This window comes from Garra rufa, chromosome 21 (genome assembly GCF_049309525.1).
Source record: "Garra rufa chromosome 21, GarRuf1.0, whole genome shotgun sequence".
NCBI classification, from domain to species: domain Eukaryota; kingdom Metazoa; phylum Chordata; class Actinopteri; order Cypriniformes; family Cyprinidae; genus Garra; species Garra rufa.
Genome location: NC_133381.1, coordinates 38324654 through 38345470, shown reverse-complemented (window position 1 = coordinate 38345470; position 20817 = coordinate 38324654). Strand labels below are relative to the sequence as shown.

General features: G+C 34.0%; 1 protein-coding gene across 5 annotated transcripts in view; it reads right to left on the bottom strand.

The window, feature by feature from the left end:
• eml1 (EMAP like 1) overlaps window positions 1-20817 on the bottom strand; it is an 85843-nt gene that overhangs the window by 48890 nt on the left and 16136 nt on the right. For 4 of the 5 annotated variants that reach the window (XM_073826731.1, XM_073826727.1, XM_073826728.1 and 1 more), the window contains exon 1: window positions 16840-17229. The exons of the other annotated variant lie outside the window; for it this stretch is intronic. In XM_073826731.1, coding sequence (XP_073682832.1) covers window positions 16840-16906 — 67 coding nt within the window. In that variant the 5' untranslated portion in view covers window positions 16907-17229. Of the gene's footprint in view, window positions 1-16839; window positions 17230-20817 lie in introns of those variants that run through there. 5 annotated transcript variants of the gene reach the window in all.

Here is a 20817-nt window from a genome sequence, read left to right as displayed (position 1 = left end):
AACGTAATATTGTAAAGCGTTACTTTTAAAAGTAACTTTTCCCAACACTGATCTTCACATCCGCCCAAGCTGGGAAAAACAGCAATGTCCATTATGATTCTTTAACTAGATTCTGTTATATTCAGAAAACATTAGAGATGGAAAAAAAATTAGGGTTAAAGGTTTTAATATTAGCATAACAGTCTATTTGTTTCAGATATCCGTCTTTAGGAGAGGCTCAATCCCATTTTGCTTTAGACCGTTTGGTGCATGAATTGAAGTCAAATACCTGTCTATCTTAATAACACTGAATGTTTTTTCTATCCTCCTAAGAAATAGAGACAGAATTGATCTCACACAGAGAGACATGGCCACCAAAAGACAGACTGTGCTTCTTTTGCACACAAAATGAGATTGAAACTGAAGTCCAATTCCTGACCTACTGGCCTGAGTAAGCGCAGACATTCATTGGCAGTTTCAAAGGAAAACCTCGGGTATTAAGACTTGTATGGCTCAATATAACATAAATGATGTCACTTACTAAAATACGTAGTGGGAAAACCCATGAAAGATTTACGTTACTTTAAAAAATCCACATCGTTCTAAACATATTTTGGACTGTGGGGGACGGCATTTTTTTAATGGTGTCAAATGGTTGCACTTGGTGAGCTACTGGCGCTACCTGTTGCTATTTTTACCACAACGCGACTCGGAAAATAAAATACTGATACGATGATCTCAGCTACTGAAAGCTTACAGGTGGTGATGGATATAAGCGTAGGCTTAAACCAAATGCTATACCATTGATTTTCCTCACAAGGAGTCTAAACGCCCTCGGATATCCAGTGAAATCCACATTGAGAAACTCCTTTAGTGACTGCGGCATCATGACAAGTGCAAAATGTTTACACCCTGTCAGGATGGCATCTAGCATTTATTGTCTCTGCTATTTGTAAGCTCTTTCAGTAGCTGTGGTCTACTAAAAGCCTCAAAGGCATCAGGGCTAAAATGGAGAGAACAAAGACACAGGTCTTTAGGAAGTTTCATTCATCCACAGGCATCTTCCCATTCTTTTCTCCTCTTCTTATCGCTAGGAAAGCTGTGAAGTCTTACATCGCTTCCCTTGTTGCCCTTTGACTGAAAATTACAACCAAAAGCTGCACAATGTTGTCATTATATCAGCATTTTATTGTTGTGTTGTGGTAAAAATAGCAACAGGGAGCGCCAACAGCTCACTGAGTGCAATTATTTGACGTCATCAAAAATAATGGTCCCCCCATAGTCCAATATATGTATGCAATGATATGGATTTTTTAAACGAAGTAAATCTTTCATGGATTTTCTACTACATTTTTCATCATTTACATTACATTAAGCCATACAAGTGTTAATACCCAGGGTTAATAACACTGAATCGTTTTTTCCATCCTCATAAGAAAGAGAGACAGAACTGATTTCACACTGACAGACATGGCCATCAAAAGACAGATTGTGCTCTTACTGCACACAAAATGAGATTGAAACTGAAGTCCAATTCCTGACCTAATGGCCTGACTAGGCACAGACATTCATTCACTGTTTTAAAACCACTGCAATGAATTTTAATGTAAATTGAATCCATGCTAGGTGACAGTCCAGAAGTGCAAACTTCTCTGTAAATCTATGTAAAACAACCAGTGGGACGCAAACTCTGAATCCGTTTAATAAATATGAATATATATCAGGTGTATTATCAAAAAATCTCATTTTTAACTTTAATTTTGCCAGCTAGATATTGATCTTCACAGAAAAGAATGAAACAGTTGTATTTAATTATTAAATTAGAAATGTAATAATACAGTCAAACCCAAATTTATTCAGAGACCTTCAACATTTCTTATGTTATAACAGTTTATTTGCTATAGTTTAAAAAATGGTAATAAAATATGACAAGAACTCAGAGGTAAACTGTTTCAGAACAAATTCATCTCGATAATGTCAGATAACTTTGACAGAAAGGTATGTAACAAAACATTGTCAGGTCAAAGTGTCAAATAAATTTTTTTGTCCCAAATTTTTAGCGGTTTTACTGGCAGTCCACTGTATGAAGAATTTTTGGGTATAATATGTCACAGTTTACTTTATTTTGCTATCCTCACTTACATAAATGAACTATAGTGTCCTGCACCCACTAGTAAAATTTTTTGAATAATTTTGGTTTTCACAACATTCTGATTAAAAAATAAATAAATAAAATAAAATGACTAATTAAAAATGTAAATTTAAAAACTATCCCATCTAATATTTTAAAAATAATACCCATAATTAATAAATCCTTGAATTACAAGCTAGCATAGAAAACGACATAATAAGACAGAAGGGCACGGGAGGAAGTGTTGGTGGATTATCAAAGCAAAACGGACTCTCTTTAATGTCTCCCTCAAAGAGCCGGGGTTGATTAATAATGCATCTCTGGTCTCTCTTTGAGTCTGAATCTACAAGCTGACTCACACAAACCCTGTATCTGCCCATAAATGAGTCTCAAAGCAGCTGGGTGCTAAGATTTGTAAGGATTACCATTACGCTGACAGCGAATGTGATCATGTTTCTTCACTTTGGACGCTTGTCTACCCATAAAATGAAGGCAGATCTAGACTATCCTATATCACGCTTAATAGAGATGCCGTACAATGCAAATTACACTGCACATTTCTAACAGTGAGTGCACATTTTCTGTTGTTCAGCAATTATTTGTGGCCAAAATCTAGTTAGTCTAGAATTTTGAACATGTTTTTGTAACTCCTGTGTGTTTTTAACATAAACTTGTGTGTTTTTGACAGTTTAAGCGAAATAAGACATGAAAGAGAACTTAGTTTAGTGCTCACATGCTGTGTGACAGCTTCTTTCTGTGTGCTTGTTTTGGATGTGTGCTCGTAGAAAACCCTATATCAGAAGTTTAAACTAATATGGTTTAAAACGCATAATTTCAACATGATAGAAATGATAATCAAAACCAAACAGGTGTTGTTGTTTTTTTATCAGAGTATCTGAGGTATGAGCTGTAAATGCACAGCCCTATTCTGGAAAAGGGGGCGGGGGAGCAGCAGCTCATTTGCATTTAAAGAGATATGCACAAAAACAGCATGTTTCTGCTTCTACTTAAAATAGGCATTTTCAAATTGATATAATAAATGTTTTAAGCTGAAACTTCATAGACACATTCTGGGGACACCTGAGACATACATATTGTAAAAGGGGCATAATAGGTCTCCTTTAAATATTAAAATACATAATTTTTTTGCCATATGGGGCAGCTCACCAGCTTTTGCACCAGCGCTATTGTGTAAACAAAATGCATCTGGTCTCAGTGAGTATCAAAGTGAATCCTCCCAGAGCTTTTCACAAGCGATTTTCATCAACCAATTGGCCTTTGAGATTGGCCTCTTACATAAAGAGTTCACGCTGAGAGACACAGGGAGGATCTCTGAAAGAAAGTGAGTAAAAGGTTTGTGTGTGCTTTAAGAGGATTACAACCGCCTGCTTTCCCAACCGCTTTGTTTTTGCAACCTAAGGTCACAGATCCAAGGTCAGTTCACTGAGGACACATCTGGAAACTCTGGCGAGAGTAAAACAGTGTGCTGTCTAGAGATATCAGTGATTCAGAGGGTGGCTGGACGGTTATATAATCCAGCAGAGTCCCAAACGTAGAAAGAACAGTGTGCAACCGAGCTATTTGCCAGATTACAGGTACATAATGGGAAAAAAAGATGGCCTTTAGTAAATAGGACTTGGGAGGTAAAAATAGACACATGAGATCCTTCCAGAGACCTCACCTGTGACCTCTGGCATTGAAAGAACAGGAGAAAGAGAGAAAGCAAGGAAGAGGTGATGAGCAGAGCCAAACACTCCCCATGAGAGAGCCAGAGTTTCAATCCACCTTACATCAGCAAAATCCACCTTCAGGTCAAGCTGTAATCAACCTATTAAAGCCAATGCCTTCTTTCATTCTGATTTTAAATCCCTTGTTAGGGTTTTATAATTGAGGCTTAATGTTTAGAAGTCAACAGTATTGATTCGAATTTGAGTCCCTTGTTTGTCCTGAACAGTTAAACTGCCCGCTGTTCTTCAGAAAAATCCTACAGAAATTTTTTGTCTTTTCAGCATTTTGTGTATTTGAGCCCCTTCCAGCAATGACTGTATGATTTTGAGATCCATCTTTTCACACTGAGGACAACTGAGGGACTCATATGCAACTATTACAGAAGGTTTAAACGCTCACTGATGCTTCAAAAGGAAACACAATGCATTAAGAGTCAGGGGTGAAAACTTTTGGACTTTGAAAATCAGAGTAAATTTGACTTATTTTGTCTTCTGGGAAACGTGTAAGTAGCTTCTGAAGGGCAGTACTACAAATAATATGTCTAAATATAATATGAATATATATTTTGTCTAAATATAATAAAAAAAACTGATATTTAGACAAAATAAGAAAAATGTAATAAGAAAAAAAAAGTGCTTCTCACTGTGCCCGAAGAATATGATCGCACAAAAATACATGTTTGTATTGAACAATTATGGAGCAACAGATTGTGTGAAAATAAAAAGTTATTTATTTTGTTAAAAAAAAAACTGTTAATAAATGTGAGGTGGCACTTTAACTAAAATATATATATTTTAATAATGTTTAAGTTAATACTTGCTCAAAACAATCACTTTAGCAAAGTCTGTTTTCTGCTTATTTTGATAAATAGAATACATTTTATTTAAACATATTTAAAAACTGCTAAAAATCATTAAGACCTTTGTCTCAAGATATATGCATTAATATTAGCGATTCTCATTTGCTACTTAAATCTACAACATTTAGATTAGCTGCATTTCCATTACTCTTTAAATTGCGCAAATTGAAATTGTGAATTGAAAATACACCTAATGGAAACACATCAATTGCGCAAACACTCCCATATATCGCAAAAAGTTTTTACGCTCGCATGAGGTGGTTTTTCAGGCATTTCGAAAAAGGAATATTTCGCAAAATAGCAATGAAAAATTTGTTTCTGCATTTACAGATCACAATCGATTAAATATAGCCGAAATTCCACAGAAATCCGTTGCCATGACTTGAAAATTACGTTTTAGTTGCATAACATCCATTCATGGAAACGTCATTTAGCAATGCTTTTTAATCGACATTTATAAAATAGAGCCAAAGTTTTGCACAAATCTGTAATGGAATCACAGCTATTGTTGGAAAGGGTTCAAATACACAAAAATGCTGAAAAACCAAAGAATTTGGGGGCCTGAAGGATTTTTCTGAAGAACAGCAGGGAGTTTAACTGTTCAGGACAAACAAGGGACTCATGAACAACTATCACTAAACAAAATAAAAACGCAGCTCATCTTATGTGAACAGCCTCTTAGCGAGCACCACTAATGAGAGTATTTTGGGAATTATAAAATGAGGACATAGAGGAGATGGTTTGCCAGATGGCTTGATGGGATATTAGTGTACATCTTTCTGCAACTTCTCTCTTACAAATGGATTACTAAAAACAAACTAATTCTTTGGTTTTTCAGCATTTTGTGTATTTAAGCCCTTTCCAACAATGACTGTATGATTTTGAGATCCATCTTTTCACACTGAGGACAACTGAGGGACTCATATGCAGCTATTACAAAAGGTTTAAACGCTCACTGATGCTTCAAAAGGAAACACAATGCATTAAGAGCCGGGGGGTGAAAACTTTTGGAATTTGAAAATCAGAGTAAATTTTATTTATTTTGTCTTCTGGGAAACATGTAAGTAGCTTGGCTTACTAAAAAAAGCTGTTTGCATGCTGCCAGCAGCTTACCATCACGTGTAAGACAGACGGCAGAAGCTACATGTGTGTTTACGTGCGTGTTCATTAATCACACCAGCCTCCATCCCCACAGAGAGACTCCAGACAGGACCGAGTCAGTGACAAGTGATGCGGAGATGCCCGCAGTGTTGTTCCCTGTTAATCTCCCCCAGGCAGCCAGGGAGGCAGAGAAAACAACTTTGTGTGAAGCGCAGAGGCAGGGTGTTTTCCTCCACCCGCTACTACCCCTCTCATTGGCAAGAAACCAACAAGGGGGATATATTAGGAGCGACGGTGCTCTAGCTCCAAGCCTCTCTGTTGGGATGCAGGAAGTGGTCGGGATAAGAGAGGATTAAAGGGATACTGAGCCGATCCTGATCAGTGGTTATCCCTGCGCTCCAGGAGAAAGTGCACAGGCTTAACACGCTCTGATGTACGGGTTCATGAGACTATTGAAAACAGAGCCTGTGTGTTGTTTCGGGATCAAAACAGCCAAATGTTGCCATCCTACATGAGTTGCTGGCCAGAGATGTGGTTTAGCAGTTTAATTAGCCATTTTATGTACGTTTTTCAAGAAATATGAGCAAAACAAAAAGAGGTTAACAAAACAAACTTAGATTTGAAAATGATCACACAAGGAGATAAATAATATTTATGTTAATAAGGCAAGTGAACATGGCCAAATATCAGCTGATGCAGCTTGGTCGAGATATTGGCCTACGACTCATAAGAATAAATTCATTCTTTCTAATATATTTTACTGTTCAAACGTTCACCACAGATGCATTTATTTGGCCAACAATACAGTAGAACAGCAATATTGTGAAATTTTGTTGCAATTCAAAATATTTTTTACATATATAAAGTTGTGTTTTGGGTCATTATGCATTTGGCTTAATCCCTTCATCAAGTCTGTTTTCGCAGTGTTTCAAAGCGAAGTGACTTCAATCAGCTTGTGATCCGGTGTTTTCCGCACCTCAGAACGGCTCTGTTCACAGTGAATATAGCGAACTTGTTTGTTGCATGTGCTGTGAGTTTAGTGCACATTTGCACATTGCACATTTTAGTGCACATTTGGGAAGGCAACGGCCACCAGAAGTCACTTTGCAGTGTTTCAAAGCGAAGTGACTTCAATCAGCTTGTGATCCGGTGTTTTCCGCACCTCAGAACGGCTCTGTTCACAGTGAATATAGTGAACTTGTTTGTTGCATGTGCTGTGAGTTTAGTGCACATTTGGGAAGGCAACGGCCATCAGTTATGCTTTATTTTCGTGGGAGATGATTACTAGATTTCACTAGATTTGTAGGGAGATGCATTTTTGTAAGCCTGTTTTCACTGAAGCAGGAGTTTTTCTTAAAAATAAAAGCTCTACTGCTCTTTCCGTCAAAAAAAAAAAGCTTAAAAGTGCAGTATAAATTTCTGATAGCTAGCGATTTAAATGGGTAACGGTACTGCAGTCCAAATTCAAATAATATACCTATGAAATATTCATTTTCATTGATTTCACAGAGCAATTGTTTTACAATGTTTGGCTATTATGGTCATTGGAATAACAATAATATAAAACTGTTGTTATTATTATTATATTCTAATTTGTTTGTCTTCGTAAAACGCCAGTGTGAATGTAATTTAAACTGAGACAGTATATCACAAATAAAAAGTGGGTTGAGTCCCCTTTAAAGTTCAGGTACAAGTCAATTCACTGACTTTTTTCTGACTTAAGTTTTCTTATTTAAAACATGGGTTGGAGCTTTTAATTTTTAACTCTCAAAATGCATTAGATAGAATAATTTAACTTTAAAATGTACACAATTTTCATTTTAAAGTGTTCATTTGTCTTTTTTTTATATTTTTAAATATCGTATTGTGGACTTAATATTGAGATATTATCGTATTGTGAAATTTTGATATTGTTACATCCCTAGAGTACATAATGATATTACTTAAACATGGCTAGAGATGTGGTAAATTATTGGTCTGATGTGGTCTTTCTTTCTTCAGTCATAAAGAAATTGTTTTTCGAGGAAAACATTCAGGATTTCTCTCCATATAGTGGACTTCTATGGTGCCTGCGAGTTTGAACTTCCAAAATGCAGTTTAAATGCAGCTTTAAATGGCTCAAACAATCCCAGCTGACTTATCTAGCGAAATGATCAGTTATTTAAAAAAAAAAAAAAAAAGACAATTAATATACTTTTTAACCTCAAATGCTTGTCTGGTCTAGCTCTGCGATTGTGCATGTGTACACTGGTTCAAGACAGTTAGGGTATGTCAAAAAACTCCCATCTAATTTTCTCCTCCAACTTTAAAATCGCTCTACATCACTGTTTTACCTTTTTTTAATAAAAGGGCATTTGATCTTCTTTGCACGTTCACTTTGTAAACACCGGGTCAGTACTTCTGCAGCGATGTAGGACGATTTTAAAGTTGGAGGTGAAAATGAGATGGGATTTTTGACATACCCTAACTGTCATGAACCGGAATACACAAAGTACACGCGGAGCTAGACAAGATGAGCATTTGAGGTTAAAAAGTATATAAATTGTCAATATTTTTTAGAAAATAACCGGTCGTTTGGCTAGATAAGACCCTTCCTCCTCGCCATGAACATCTTGGATGACAAGGGGGTGAGAAAATCTGTACATTTTTGTTCTGAAAGTGAACTTCTACTTTAATCATTTTAAAGCGATTTAGAAGAGGATAAATTATTTTATTAAGGACATAAATGATCATTTATAAAAGTGCTATAAAAGTGCATTTTAGCATTTCTGGAGATGGTTAATGACACCTTTTCAGACAAACAAAACGCCCTTATAGACAATATAAAGAATGCTCTAAAGGTGCTGTAAAAGTGAAGCTACACAAGTCACGCTCCCCACCCCACCCATATGCTCCTTGAACTCCATTTTGACAGAGCAATCAATGAAGAAAGCCCACTCGCTCAGTCACAGGTGACCTTACTGTCAACCGCTGTGAAGAACAACTCTCCAAACAACAAAACACTTATCTGTCTCCATGTTTAATCAGCCCGGGCCTCTGTTCACGGGACCCACCCTGTGGCAGACCCTCTCACTCCAGCACAGTCACCATAGAGATGAGAAGACAAAACCGACCTGGAAAAGGCACGCTGGAGTAGAGAAACTGCGGGCTGTGCTGACTCATGCTCTCCTGAGAAATGGCACAAACGGCGGGGAGCTCTGGTGGCAAACGAAGCAGGGAAGGAGGAGAGGAGACTGAGGATTCTGAAGGAGTCGCAGAGGGTCTGAGTCACAGAGCAGGAGAAAAGTAGGGCAGCATTAACTCATGGCTGGCTCCGCTTTCCCGCTTCTGACACAATGCTCTTTTCAGTGTGTGTGAAAGCCTGGGCTTTCTTCTCCTTCAGAACCCAGGGCATTGTGCGCACATAACAAACAGCCCAGAACAGTGGGTGGGTGGGTGGTTTAAATAAACTGAACTGTTGTTCTTTGGGTGGGTTCGCGGATGCTGTGCAGTAATGAAAATGGATGTTACATGCGGAAAATCATATGTCAAGCCCCTGCACAGCACAGCTGAGCTGATGGAAGAGAAAGTGTCAATGTTGCTATTGTTAACTGAAACTATTACTAAACTGTTAAATATTTTTTCTGCATCGAAATGTTGAAAGTTGAAAGTTAAAATAAAACCTAAACTTAAGAAAACTTAAATTAGAACAAAAATTTTGACAAAGTTTGCATTTGCAAATAACTGAAAAAGCAGTGGAAAATTTCTAAAACTAAAAGAAAATAAAGCTAAAAAGAAATATTAAAAACAAAAACGAATAAAAAAATAATTTACTAAAACTTAAACTAAAAAGAAAACTGAACATGTAAAAATATAATATAAATGTAAAAATATATAATAACTAAAATCTCTTTTAGACAAAAACCTTAAAAATCTGAATTGTCTTTGAAAATTACTGAAATAAAACAAGTTGAAGTATTACGATTTCTAAAAATATAATATAACAGTAAAAATATATAATAAAAACTAAGGTATAATACATTAAAAAATACTAAAATCTCTTTTAGATGAAAAACTTAAAAAAAACTTTTGAAATGTTGTCTTGAAAAATAACTGAAATAAAACAAGTTGAAGTATTATGATTTCTAAAGCTAAATAGTAATTTTAAAAACAAAAACAAATAAAAAATTAATTTACTAAAACTTAAACTAAAAAGAAAACTTAAAATATAAAAATATAAATTATTCAAAATATTAATAAAAACTACAGTAGTACATTAGAAAACTAAAATATTTTTTCTTGATTGAAATAAGATGGAATTAAATAAAGTATATTTTTTTTATTAAAAACTTAAATGTAAAAAACTTTAAAAATTAGAAATGTTGATGTGGCAGATAACTCAAGTAAAACACAAGTTGAAGTATTACAATTTCTAAAACAAAAACTGAAATAAAATAAAGATATATAGAAATGTTAAAAACAAAAACTAATAAAAAAGACAATAAATTTACTCAAACTTAAACTAAAAAGAACGCCAAAAATATAAAATATAATTGAATTCAAAATATTAATAAAAACTACAGTAGTACATTAAAATACTAAAATCTTTTTTCTTAATTCAAATAAGATTAAATTAAATAAAATATACATTTTAAATGAAAAACTTAAACAAAAAAATTCTGACATGGCAAATAACTGAAGTAAAACACAAGTTGAAGTATTAAAATTTCTAAAACTAAAACTAAAAAAAGCTAAATTGAAAAATAAAAACTAATAAGAAAAATGAAAATATAAAAATACAGATTAATTCTAAATATTAATAAAAACTACAGTAATACAAAACAAATACTGAAATCTTGTCCCTAAATTTAAATAAGATGAAATGAAATAAAATATACATTTTAGATGAATACCTTAAACTTAAGAAAAATGTAAAACATATAATTAAATGTTGTCTTGGCAAATAACTGAAATACAAAAATCTGAATAAAAAACAACAAGTTGAAGTATTCAATTTTCTACTAAAAACTAAAACTGAAATAATACAAAGCTAAATAGAAATATAAAACTCAAAAACGAATAAAAATGACATGAAATGACTAAAACTTAAACTAAAAAGAACATAGAACATAAACAAAATAAAAATTAATTCAACATACTAATAAAAACTACAGTACTGAATAACTGAAATGAAATGAAATATACATTTTAGATGAAAATTTTTTATTGTTATATTATTTACTTTATGATTATAAAGTAAATAATACTAAGACCTAAAAAAACAAGCACTTAAAATTACTAAAACAGAAAATATAAAAATAAAAGCTCATTCAAAATACTTATAAACACTATACAAGTCTATAAAAATACTAAAATAACACTAAAGTGTGAGTATTTACCTGATATACACAAGCTTCTGCCTCCATGCATAATCTGTTCTGAACAAAAGTACACGGTAAAAGGGTCGCCATGGCTCTCACTTGTGATTTCCCAGAGGTACGCTTACAATTCTACAATCTCCATTGGATAATGGACGCTCAAACAACAAATCCTGAAAAATTCAAGTATAAAGCCCTTTGGTTGGACTTATTCTGGTCCACACAACACACATACAGCATATGAAAGACATGCACCATTTTTTTACCATTGCAAAGCATTAGCATATTTTGAAGCAAAATTTGAATAATCCTGTCTGCATGACACCCCCACAAAGGCCTCTTTGTTTTGGAAGCCCTTGAGAGTGAATGAGCATGTGGAATATTCCAAAAACCGCCTTAATGTACAAAAATAGCACAATACTACGCCTTCAGCGGGACATATGTGCTTCAGATATGTCACAGACACCCTGAACCGCATGCACTACAATGCAGCATGTCCAGGAAAAAGGTTTTGGTAAGTTACGATGAGTGTAAATCTGTTGAGCTAGAAATTATGCATGTTCCTGCCTGATATAATATAAACTAAAATAAATAAAAGAGAGAGAGAGAGTGAGAGCTGGTAGCACTAATGGCTTCAGCCTTTTTAGATAGAAGTCCACTGCAGTTGATGGTTTCAGAATTGTTATCAGTAACGTAATAGGAGAGAGTGGCAGATAAAGAGCCAATGCAAGTCATCTTGGGTCTGCCACATAACAGACAAACAACGGCCATGTCAATATCACCCATTCAGAGGAAGACGAGTTTTATCCCTCAGTCTGCAATTTTTTACAAGAGCGCAGCTCAATAAATAACAGCACAAGAGCCATGATACGAAAGGAAATCGATGTCTAGCTTTGAACGAATCGGCAGCCCTGGAAGAGTTATTTTCTATATATCAATATTTACCTACAAATTCAAGTGAGAGCCTTGTAAGGTCAATGAGAAAGTGATGAATAAATAATTTCTTCCACCTGTGGCTCTTATGAATTGCATTCGAATTTCAACCTTTTGCTCAGATGCTAAGGTTGTGGCAAGGTCAAGTCACAGTGTAGAAGCTTTTGTTCATGACATTCGTATTGACTCACTCTCAGTTTTCTTGTGTGGTTCGGTCGGTAACGTGAGCAGCTCTTTAATCCTAATCCTGTTGCACATGCATCCATCAGTGGCTCAAAAGACAGCCAATGAGAAGTGAGAGCCGAGTGCCAAGAACACTTCTCTGGCAGCAGCGGCTGAATGAGACGACAGCAGTCAAAAAGACTGAGACGTCTGGTAGACGTTTAGATGCCAGAACAGCAGATATCCTATTACTCCCTTTGCCAGAACTCACTGCCAATGTTTAATTTGACTAAGGACATGAGGTTATTTTCTCTCCAGAATCCTTCAGGAAGTAGGCATGATGATGGTCACGTTTGGGCTGAATGAAAACCACGTAAAGGTCGATCTTAAAGGATTAGTATACGCAAAAACAAAACCTTTGACATCTTTTACTCACCCTCGTGACTTTTCAAACTAGAAGCACAAAATAAGAGGGCATGTAATGCATGATATTTTTTATTAGTACTGACCTGAAAAAGATATTTCACATATGTACATATAGCCCTGAAGAGAAAATAATAGTTGATTTGTTTCAGCATTTTTGTGTATTTGAACCCCTTCCAACAATGACTGTATGATTTTGAGATCCATCTTTTCACACTGAGGACAACTGAGAGACCCATATGCAACTATTACAGAAGGTTCAAACACTCACTGATGCTCCAGAAGGAAACACGATGCATTAAGAGCAGGGGGTGAAAACTTTTGAACAGAATGAAAATGTGTACATTTTTCTTATTTTGACTAATTATCATACTTTTTTCACTTAGTACTGCCCTTCAGAAGTTACAGATGCCACTTACATGCCCCCCACTCCTAATGCATTGCTCTGCAACTGTACTTTTAGTATACTAAACAAGCATATTTAAAGTCTGCTAAATTGGAACAACTATTTTTGTACTTAATGCACTTTAATTGTGTGGAAGTACTGCTGAAGTCTAACTAAAGATATACTGAAGTTTATTTGATTGTGTTAAAGTAAAACTATTGCAAGTTTACTTTTGGAACACTTTGAATATTTTGCATTTAAAGACCGATATTATTTAAAAGTCATACAATCCTCATCAATAGTGATATTAAAACATATTTTAGGCTTAATATTAAGAAATGTGCATTTTGCACAAGTAGTACTCCAAATAAAGTGTAATCACAATTTTATATTTCAGTAAGTCTCAACTGACATTAGTAAATATGTAAATGAACTTGAACTATACTTAATAGTTCTTAAAAATATAAAATAAATGCATTGTAAATCTACTATTTTTTTACTAGGGTACTGATACTGAGACATTTTTTAAATTCTGTTTATTTTAAATCACTTTTTATATTTATATTATTATTTTTTTAGGTTTAGAATGAAACAATGATTTTTGAGTGAACTAACCCTTTAGGATTGACATTAAATGACATTAAATCATAAAATGTTTTAATTTAGCCAAAATGTGATCTTTATCCTTTTGGTTGTTTCCTAAAGGATTAAGGCGGCAAAATTGACTCAATATTAATTTTTGGCTGAACTATCCCTTTTTGTGTCTATCTTCTTCTCAGAAACTATAAGCACATGAGTCTAAGATTGGCAACACTTTAAATGAATGTATAATGCCTATAGAATCTGCCTAGGAAACTAGTTTCCTAACCCAGTATCCCTACAAAAGCATGGTTGGCTTGGCTGATCAGTAACTCGTGAAGCGTTTAAGAAAAAATGACTTCATGGCAGATCCAGAGCTTCGGCTGAGCTGTACTGTACTGCCGGATGACCTCACCGCAGCGCTCTCCAGCACACCCTCATTCAATTACCCACAGTCCTACGCTGGCCTGACAAGCCAGAATACAGGCCAGCCATCACAGCAGCTCTCATTCTCACTCAGCCGAACAGACAGTGAATGCAGGAAAGCATTCAGTCTTTTTTCATTTAAGAACTTGTAAAACAAGATGTTTAAATTGGTAACTGGTGAATGAGGCCTACAGCAGATTAATGGGCTCTTAGATGCTGAATGGAAGATTTAAAAGAGAAGATCACATGATGCTCTGTGGTGTCTTCAGTATAAACACTAGTCAGTAGCCTATGATGAACTCATTAGCCACCCAAGAGCTCACATGGCAGATATGCAACTATGTCACATGACTGCAGAAACAAATATCACTCTAATATTGGATTTTCAATATTAACTTTAGAGGAGATTATGGAGTGAGCACACTGGGGATACACCGATATTAAAATTCTGGTCGATACTGATAAGCTGATAGCTATTTTCATGTTAAGGCTGATAACTGATAAAAGGCCAATATTAAAATTAAATACTATTTTGTGAAAATAAATAGAAAACAAAATGCTAAAAACTGAAACTTCAGTTTAAATGGTTTAAAGGCATTTTAAAGTGAATTCAGACATTGCAACATTAAACTTTACAGTATGAAACATGGTCATTCAATTTAAGATTTACTAAATATTACATTATTATTATAAAATTAATACTGAATAACACTAATTATAATAATAATAATAATTATTATTATTATTAAATGCAAATATTACATACAATAAAAAATATTAGTGATTTTAAAGATGCAAGCATGCATATAAAGTTTTCAATTGCAATTGTTATTATCAAATTAATATTGAATTGTAATAACAATAAGTATTATTATTAATATTGAATAATAATAATTATTATTATTATTATCATTAAATGCAAATATAACATTAAATTGTTATTGGTAAAAAAAAAAAAAATATAAAAAAAAATATATATATATATTAGTAATTTTAAAGATGTAAGGGTGCATATTATGTATCCAGTTGAAGCATGGACATTCATTTTAAGATTTGTGAAATATTACATTATTCTATAAAATTAATATTGAATATTAATAATAAATATTATTATTACAATAACAATAGTAATAGTAATATTATTATTAATATTATAATAATAACAATAATAATAGTAGGATTAATAATAATAATAATTATTATTATTAAATGCAAATATTACATTAAATTATTATTTGTAAAAAAAAATAGTTTATTATCTTTTATTTTAAAGATGTAAGCATGCACATTAAGTAGCCAACTGAAACATGGACATTAATTAGCTAAATATTACATTATTATTATCAAATTAATATTGAAGAACAACAATAATAATTATTATTATTATTAAATGCAAATATTACATTGAATTATATTATTATATGTAATATATATATATATATATATATATATATATATATATTAGTTTATTATTTTTATTTTAAAGATGTAAGCATGAACATTAAATATCCAACTGAAACATGGACATTATTTTAAGATTTGCTAAATATTACATTATTATTATAAAATATTGAACAACAACAATATTATTATTATTATTATTAAATGCAAATATTACATCAAATTTAAATATTATTCACTATAAAATGTTTAAAAATTATTAGTATTTTAAAGATATAAGCATGCACATAAATATTCAATTCAATTTCAGCATACATCTGTACTGTATCCATTGATAAGTAATACAATTTCTAATTGATAACATAACAATATGATATGAATATACTGTGCATGTCTAAAACAAAAAGAATTATAAGAGAGGATGTTGAGTTACAGTACTTTTGTAAACAAGAAATTTGAGTACACTGTAAAATTATTTTTTGAAGTCATAAATCAAAGATTACTAGACTATGTTTTACAAGAAAATACAATTTCTGTTTTTCCACAAAATTGTATCTTTATTTTAACATGTTACTTGCCATTTTTTTGTAATTAATTGTGAATTCTACTAGAAATTTCTGAATCATTTCTACATATTTTTTCCAGTATAGATTGAAACAAACCCTCACCAACAATAGATTAAACTACAGTTCAATAAAACATTCAATGCATAAACTCATGCAACAGCACAGCATCACACTGTACATAAAACCAGGGAGAACTTCAGAAGGCTTTCTTCGGCGCTGTGATGTCATATGAGGTTTCTTAATGCGTGAGATTAATGGTGTTTGACAGAACAGCGACACGCACTTCTATTCATCCTGGAACAAGGAAATCCCTCACTAAACCACCCCAACCTCCTCTCTTCTTTTCCCTTTTTTATCATCAGCCCTCACCCAAAAGCCTCAAAGCACTGGCCAGCATACATACACATGACTTCAGATCGCAATCAGGATGGCAGAACAACAAAAACACCCTCAAACAGGACAACAAATCAAAAACGACATCCTCATTCTTTAGCTAGGTCCTGAGTTTCATTTTCAGCGGAGAACGGTCTGATGTAATAAGCGGTAAGAGATTTTTCTCTGCATTGTTTCTGTCTGACAACATCACCTTCGATCTCAGGAATGACAAATATGCTTCACCTAAAATACTGTAAGAAAAACAAGGAAACTGTCAGCTACTATCAACCCCCAAAATGATTGGTCATAACCAAGAGGAGTGAAAAACTTTGCCAAAGTTGATGGACTGAAAAAGGTCACAAAGGTGAAGCGCAGCACCTGAACGTGATGGACAAGTTCTCAGACTAAAGATAGAAAACAAGTGATGTGTTTACCATTGCAGAACTGCAGCAGTGAGGAGGTGTCATAGAGACTGCTGTAGCTGGAAAAGCCGTCCTCCATTCTCTTCCTCCCTTCTTCCCAATACTCCGTTACTTTCGCTGGCTGGCCACTGCAGCTCTCTGTCCATTCAACATCCAGTCTTCTTCTAGGGTCAGCCTGCCAGTGTCAGTCACCATGACAACCCATTCAACCCAACTCCTTGAATAGGACTCCAAAAGGAAGAAAGTGAAAATATTTCTCAAGTCATAGAGCACTTTTTCTTCCCCAGGGTTTTTTTCCTGTGTGAGATCTCCAAAAGACAAATAAGCCAGGTCAGGGCTTGAGCTGAGCTCTCGGAGGAGTGTGTGCATGTGTCGAGTGTGTAAGTATTTGTGTAATGTCGAGGACACTCCACTGACAGTGGGGAAGACGGACCAATCAGAGCATAGGAGGCGGAGTCTCTTTATAAACATAACCCCTCCCCCTCCAGCTGACTGAGACTCTGCTCTGATGCTGTAGGAAAGAGTACTAGAGAAATTAAGCAGGAGAAGATGACTTTGCTGCATTAGAGTTTTCCTAAAATAGAAACAAGTTGGTGTGAATCGATATTTAGAGTTGGCTGCTACAGATTTAAGTGTAATTGTGTGTGTTTTACACACTGATTCAGAAATGCACAGTAGTTGTATTTAAACCGCACACTGGAGTAAAGAGGATTATGAGCGTGTTGTTTGTGGGTGAGGCTAAATCTAAGCTTACGTGTTTCATGGAAGCAGGAAAGACGCTGTACTCTGAAACACATAAAAAAATATATAACATATCTACACTATCATTCAAAAAGTATGAATTTTTAAAATGTTGTTGTGTCTTATACTCAGCAAGGCTGCATTCATTTAATTAAAAATACAGTAAAAATTGTGAAACATTATAGAATTTAAAATAACTGTTTTCTATTTTAAGATATAATTTATTTCTGTGATGCAAAGCTGAATTTTTAGCAGCTATTATTCCAGTCTTCAGTGTCACATGATCCTTCAGAAATCCTTCTAATATGCTGATTTGCTGCTCAAGAAATATTTCTTATTATTATGAATGTTGAAAACAAACCGTTTTTTTTTTTAGGATTTTTTTTTTTGGATTCTAAAAAAATGTAACATTATAAATGTCTTTACTGACACTTTTAATCAATTTAGTACATTCTGAATTAAACTTCTATACATTTGAAGTTATATGTTTACATACACCTTGCAGAATCTGCAAAATGTTAATTATTTTACCAAAATAAGTGGGATCATACAAAATGCATGTTATTTTTTATTTAGTTCTGACCTGAATAAGATATTTTACAATACATTTACATATAGTCCACAAGAGAAAATAAATTGAATTGAAAAAAATCATCCAGTTCAAAAGTTTACATATGCTTGATTCTCAATACTGTATTGTTATTTCAATGATCCACAGCTGTGTTTTTTTGTTTGTTTGTTTGTTTAGTGAACAAAAACAATGACAAAACATGACAGGGGGTGAAAACTTTTTGAATTTGAAGATCAGGTTACTTATTTTGTCTTCTGGGAAACATGTAATTATCTTTTGTAGCTTCTGAAGGGCTGTAGTAAATGAAAAAAAATATGATATTTAGGCAAAGTAAGAAAAATTTACATATCTTCATTGTTCAAAAGTTTTCTCCCCCAGCTCTTAATGCATTGTTTTTCCTTTTGGAGCATCAGTGAGCGTTTGAACCTTCTGTAATAGTTGCATATGAGTCCCTCAGTTGTCCTCAGTGTGAAAATATGGATCTCAAAATCATACAGTCATTGTTGGAAAGGGTTCAAATACACAAAAATGAAAAACCAAATAATTTGTGGGACCTGAAGAATTTTTCTTAAGAACAGCAGCCAGTTTAACGTTTCAGGACTAACAAGGGACAGCTATCACTAAACAAAAAACACAGCTGTGGATCATTCAGGTACAACACAATGTTAAAAATCAAGTGTGTGTAAACTTCTGAATGGGTCATTTTTAATAAACTCAACTATTATTTTCTCTTGTGGACTATATGTAAATTTCTTATGTGAAATATCTTATTCAAGTCAGTACTAAATTAAAAATAACATGCATTTTGTATGATCCTTTTTATTTTGGTAAAAAAAAAATATATAATTTTTCTGCAAAATATATGTACACTTTTGCCTTCAACTGTACATACACACCTAAATGATCAAACTAAATTTTGATTATATTAGCATATAGATGACCCCAAAGCTAGACATGTACCACATAAAAGGCACAAAACCCTGTATGTATTATTTTTTGTTTGCAATCAGAGCAATAGTTTCTGGCACTAAATATTTCTGCCTTAAAGGGAAAGTCCACCCAAAAATGAAAATTACCCCATGATTTACTCACCCTCAAACCATCCGAGGTGTATATGACTTTCTTCTTTTAGACAAATACAATCAGAGTTATATTAAAAAATGTCCTGGCTCTTCCAAGCTTTATAGTGGCAGTAAATGGGTGTTGAGATTGAGTACAAAATGAGGATTTGTAAAGAAAAATCTCGGATGATTTTGATTTTAAGCCAAAAGGAGACATGGTTTTCCTTTGCTGTAAACAAAACTTGTTTTTTGTGAGACTAGCATATTTTAATTATGAATATTTTTCTTACACGGATGCATCGATTTGCTTCAGAAGGACTTTATTAACCCCCCGGAGCCTTGTGGAGCACTTTTTTTATGATGGTTGAAAGCACTTTATTGAACTTAAAATCTCAACACCCATTCACTACCATTACAAAGCTTGGAAGAACCAGGACATGTTTTAATATAACTCCAATTGAATTTGCTTGAAAGAAAAAAAGTCATATACACCTAGGATGGCTTGAGGGTGAATAAATCATGTGGTATCATTCATTTTTGGGTGAACTATCCCTTAAAACAGATGCATGAAGACTAAAACAACCAATAAAGTACAAAAAACACATAATTTATACAACAGTGACAACTAAATATTTCACTACAACAAAATGTTGCACAGGAATCTTCTCTTGTTCAGTTAATTTAAATGAATGGCCTAATTAAAGAAATTAAAGAAATTAATGAATCCAACTTCAGTGGATATTTTTGATTATTTTCTCAGTTCACTTGCAAATGCAAAGCAACAAAAATAGTGAAATCTAGAGATTTGTCTAGAGAAAAAACAGCTACACTGTTTTAAAAAGCTGCTGTCACTTTTTGTAGGTTTCCCCAACACTGCAGACAGTAAAAGAAATAAAGCAGTGCTTCCCACATGAGGATGAAGGTTTTTGGGGACTTTTCCACATGTGAGACACAATACATGAGCTCACTTTCCACCCTTTATTCCATAATCCAAACAAGCTTTTAGAGTAAGAATGAGAGCTAAACAGTGACTATTCAACAACCCTTATCTGCCTTCAGACAGACAAAGCAGTCTGGACGAGCATCAAAGAGAAACCAAGGCTGGCAGAAAGAGAAAGAGTGTATCTCAGTTTTGACTGAGGGTCGTCACAGGGGAAAACCTCTTTAAATTATTCAGGGGGCAGACGCGTACGGTAGAATATGCATAAGAATGATGATGTGGCCTATATTTACACGTCTTCAAACAGACAAAATACAGTCGAATCAAAAAAATAGGACAGAAAAGCTCTGAGAGCCTCTTTAAAGATTATGCCCGTGACCCCATCCCCCACCGTCAAACGATGGCGAGTGGAAGAGAGCTGTGTGTTAAATTGGATTTCTGGGGTTTCCGTGTCCAATTTGGCCATGGCTTTGCCTCAGAAGCCTAAAGAAAAATTAAACGATCGGAGAGGTGGATGATGAGACGTTTTCATGTCCCACTGGTGACTCTCTCTTGTTCCCAGGCCAGCAGTGCTACTTGAATCTGGCATCAGAGAGCCTATAGTGTTTATTCTTAGGCCCCATAACAGTGCTGACATTGACACTTCTGTCTGTCCCGCTAAAGATCAAATTTAGGAC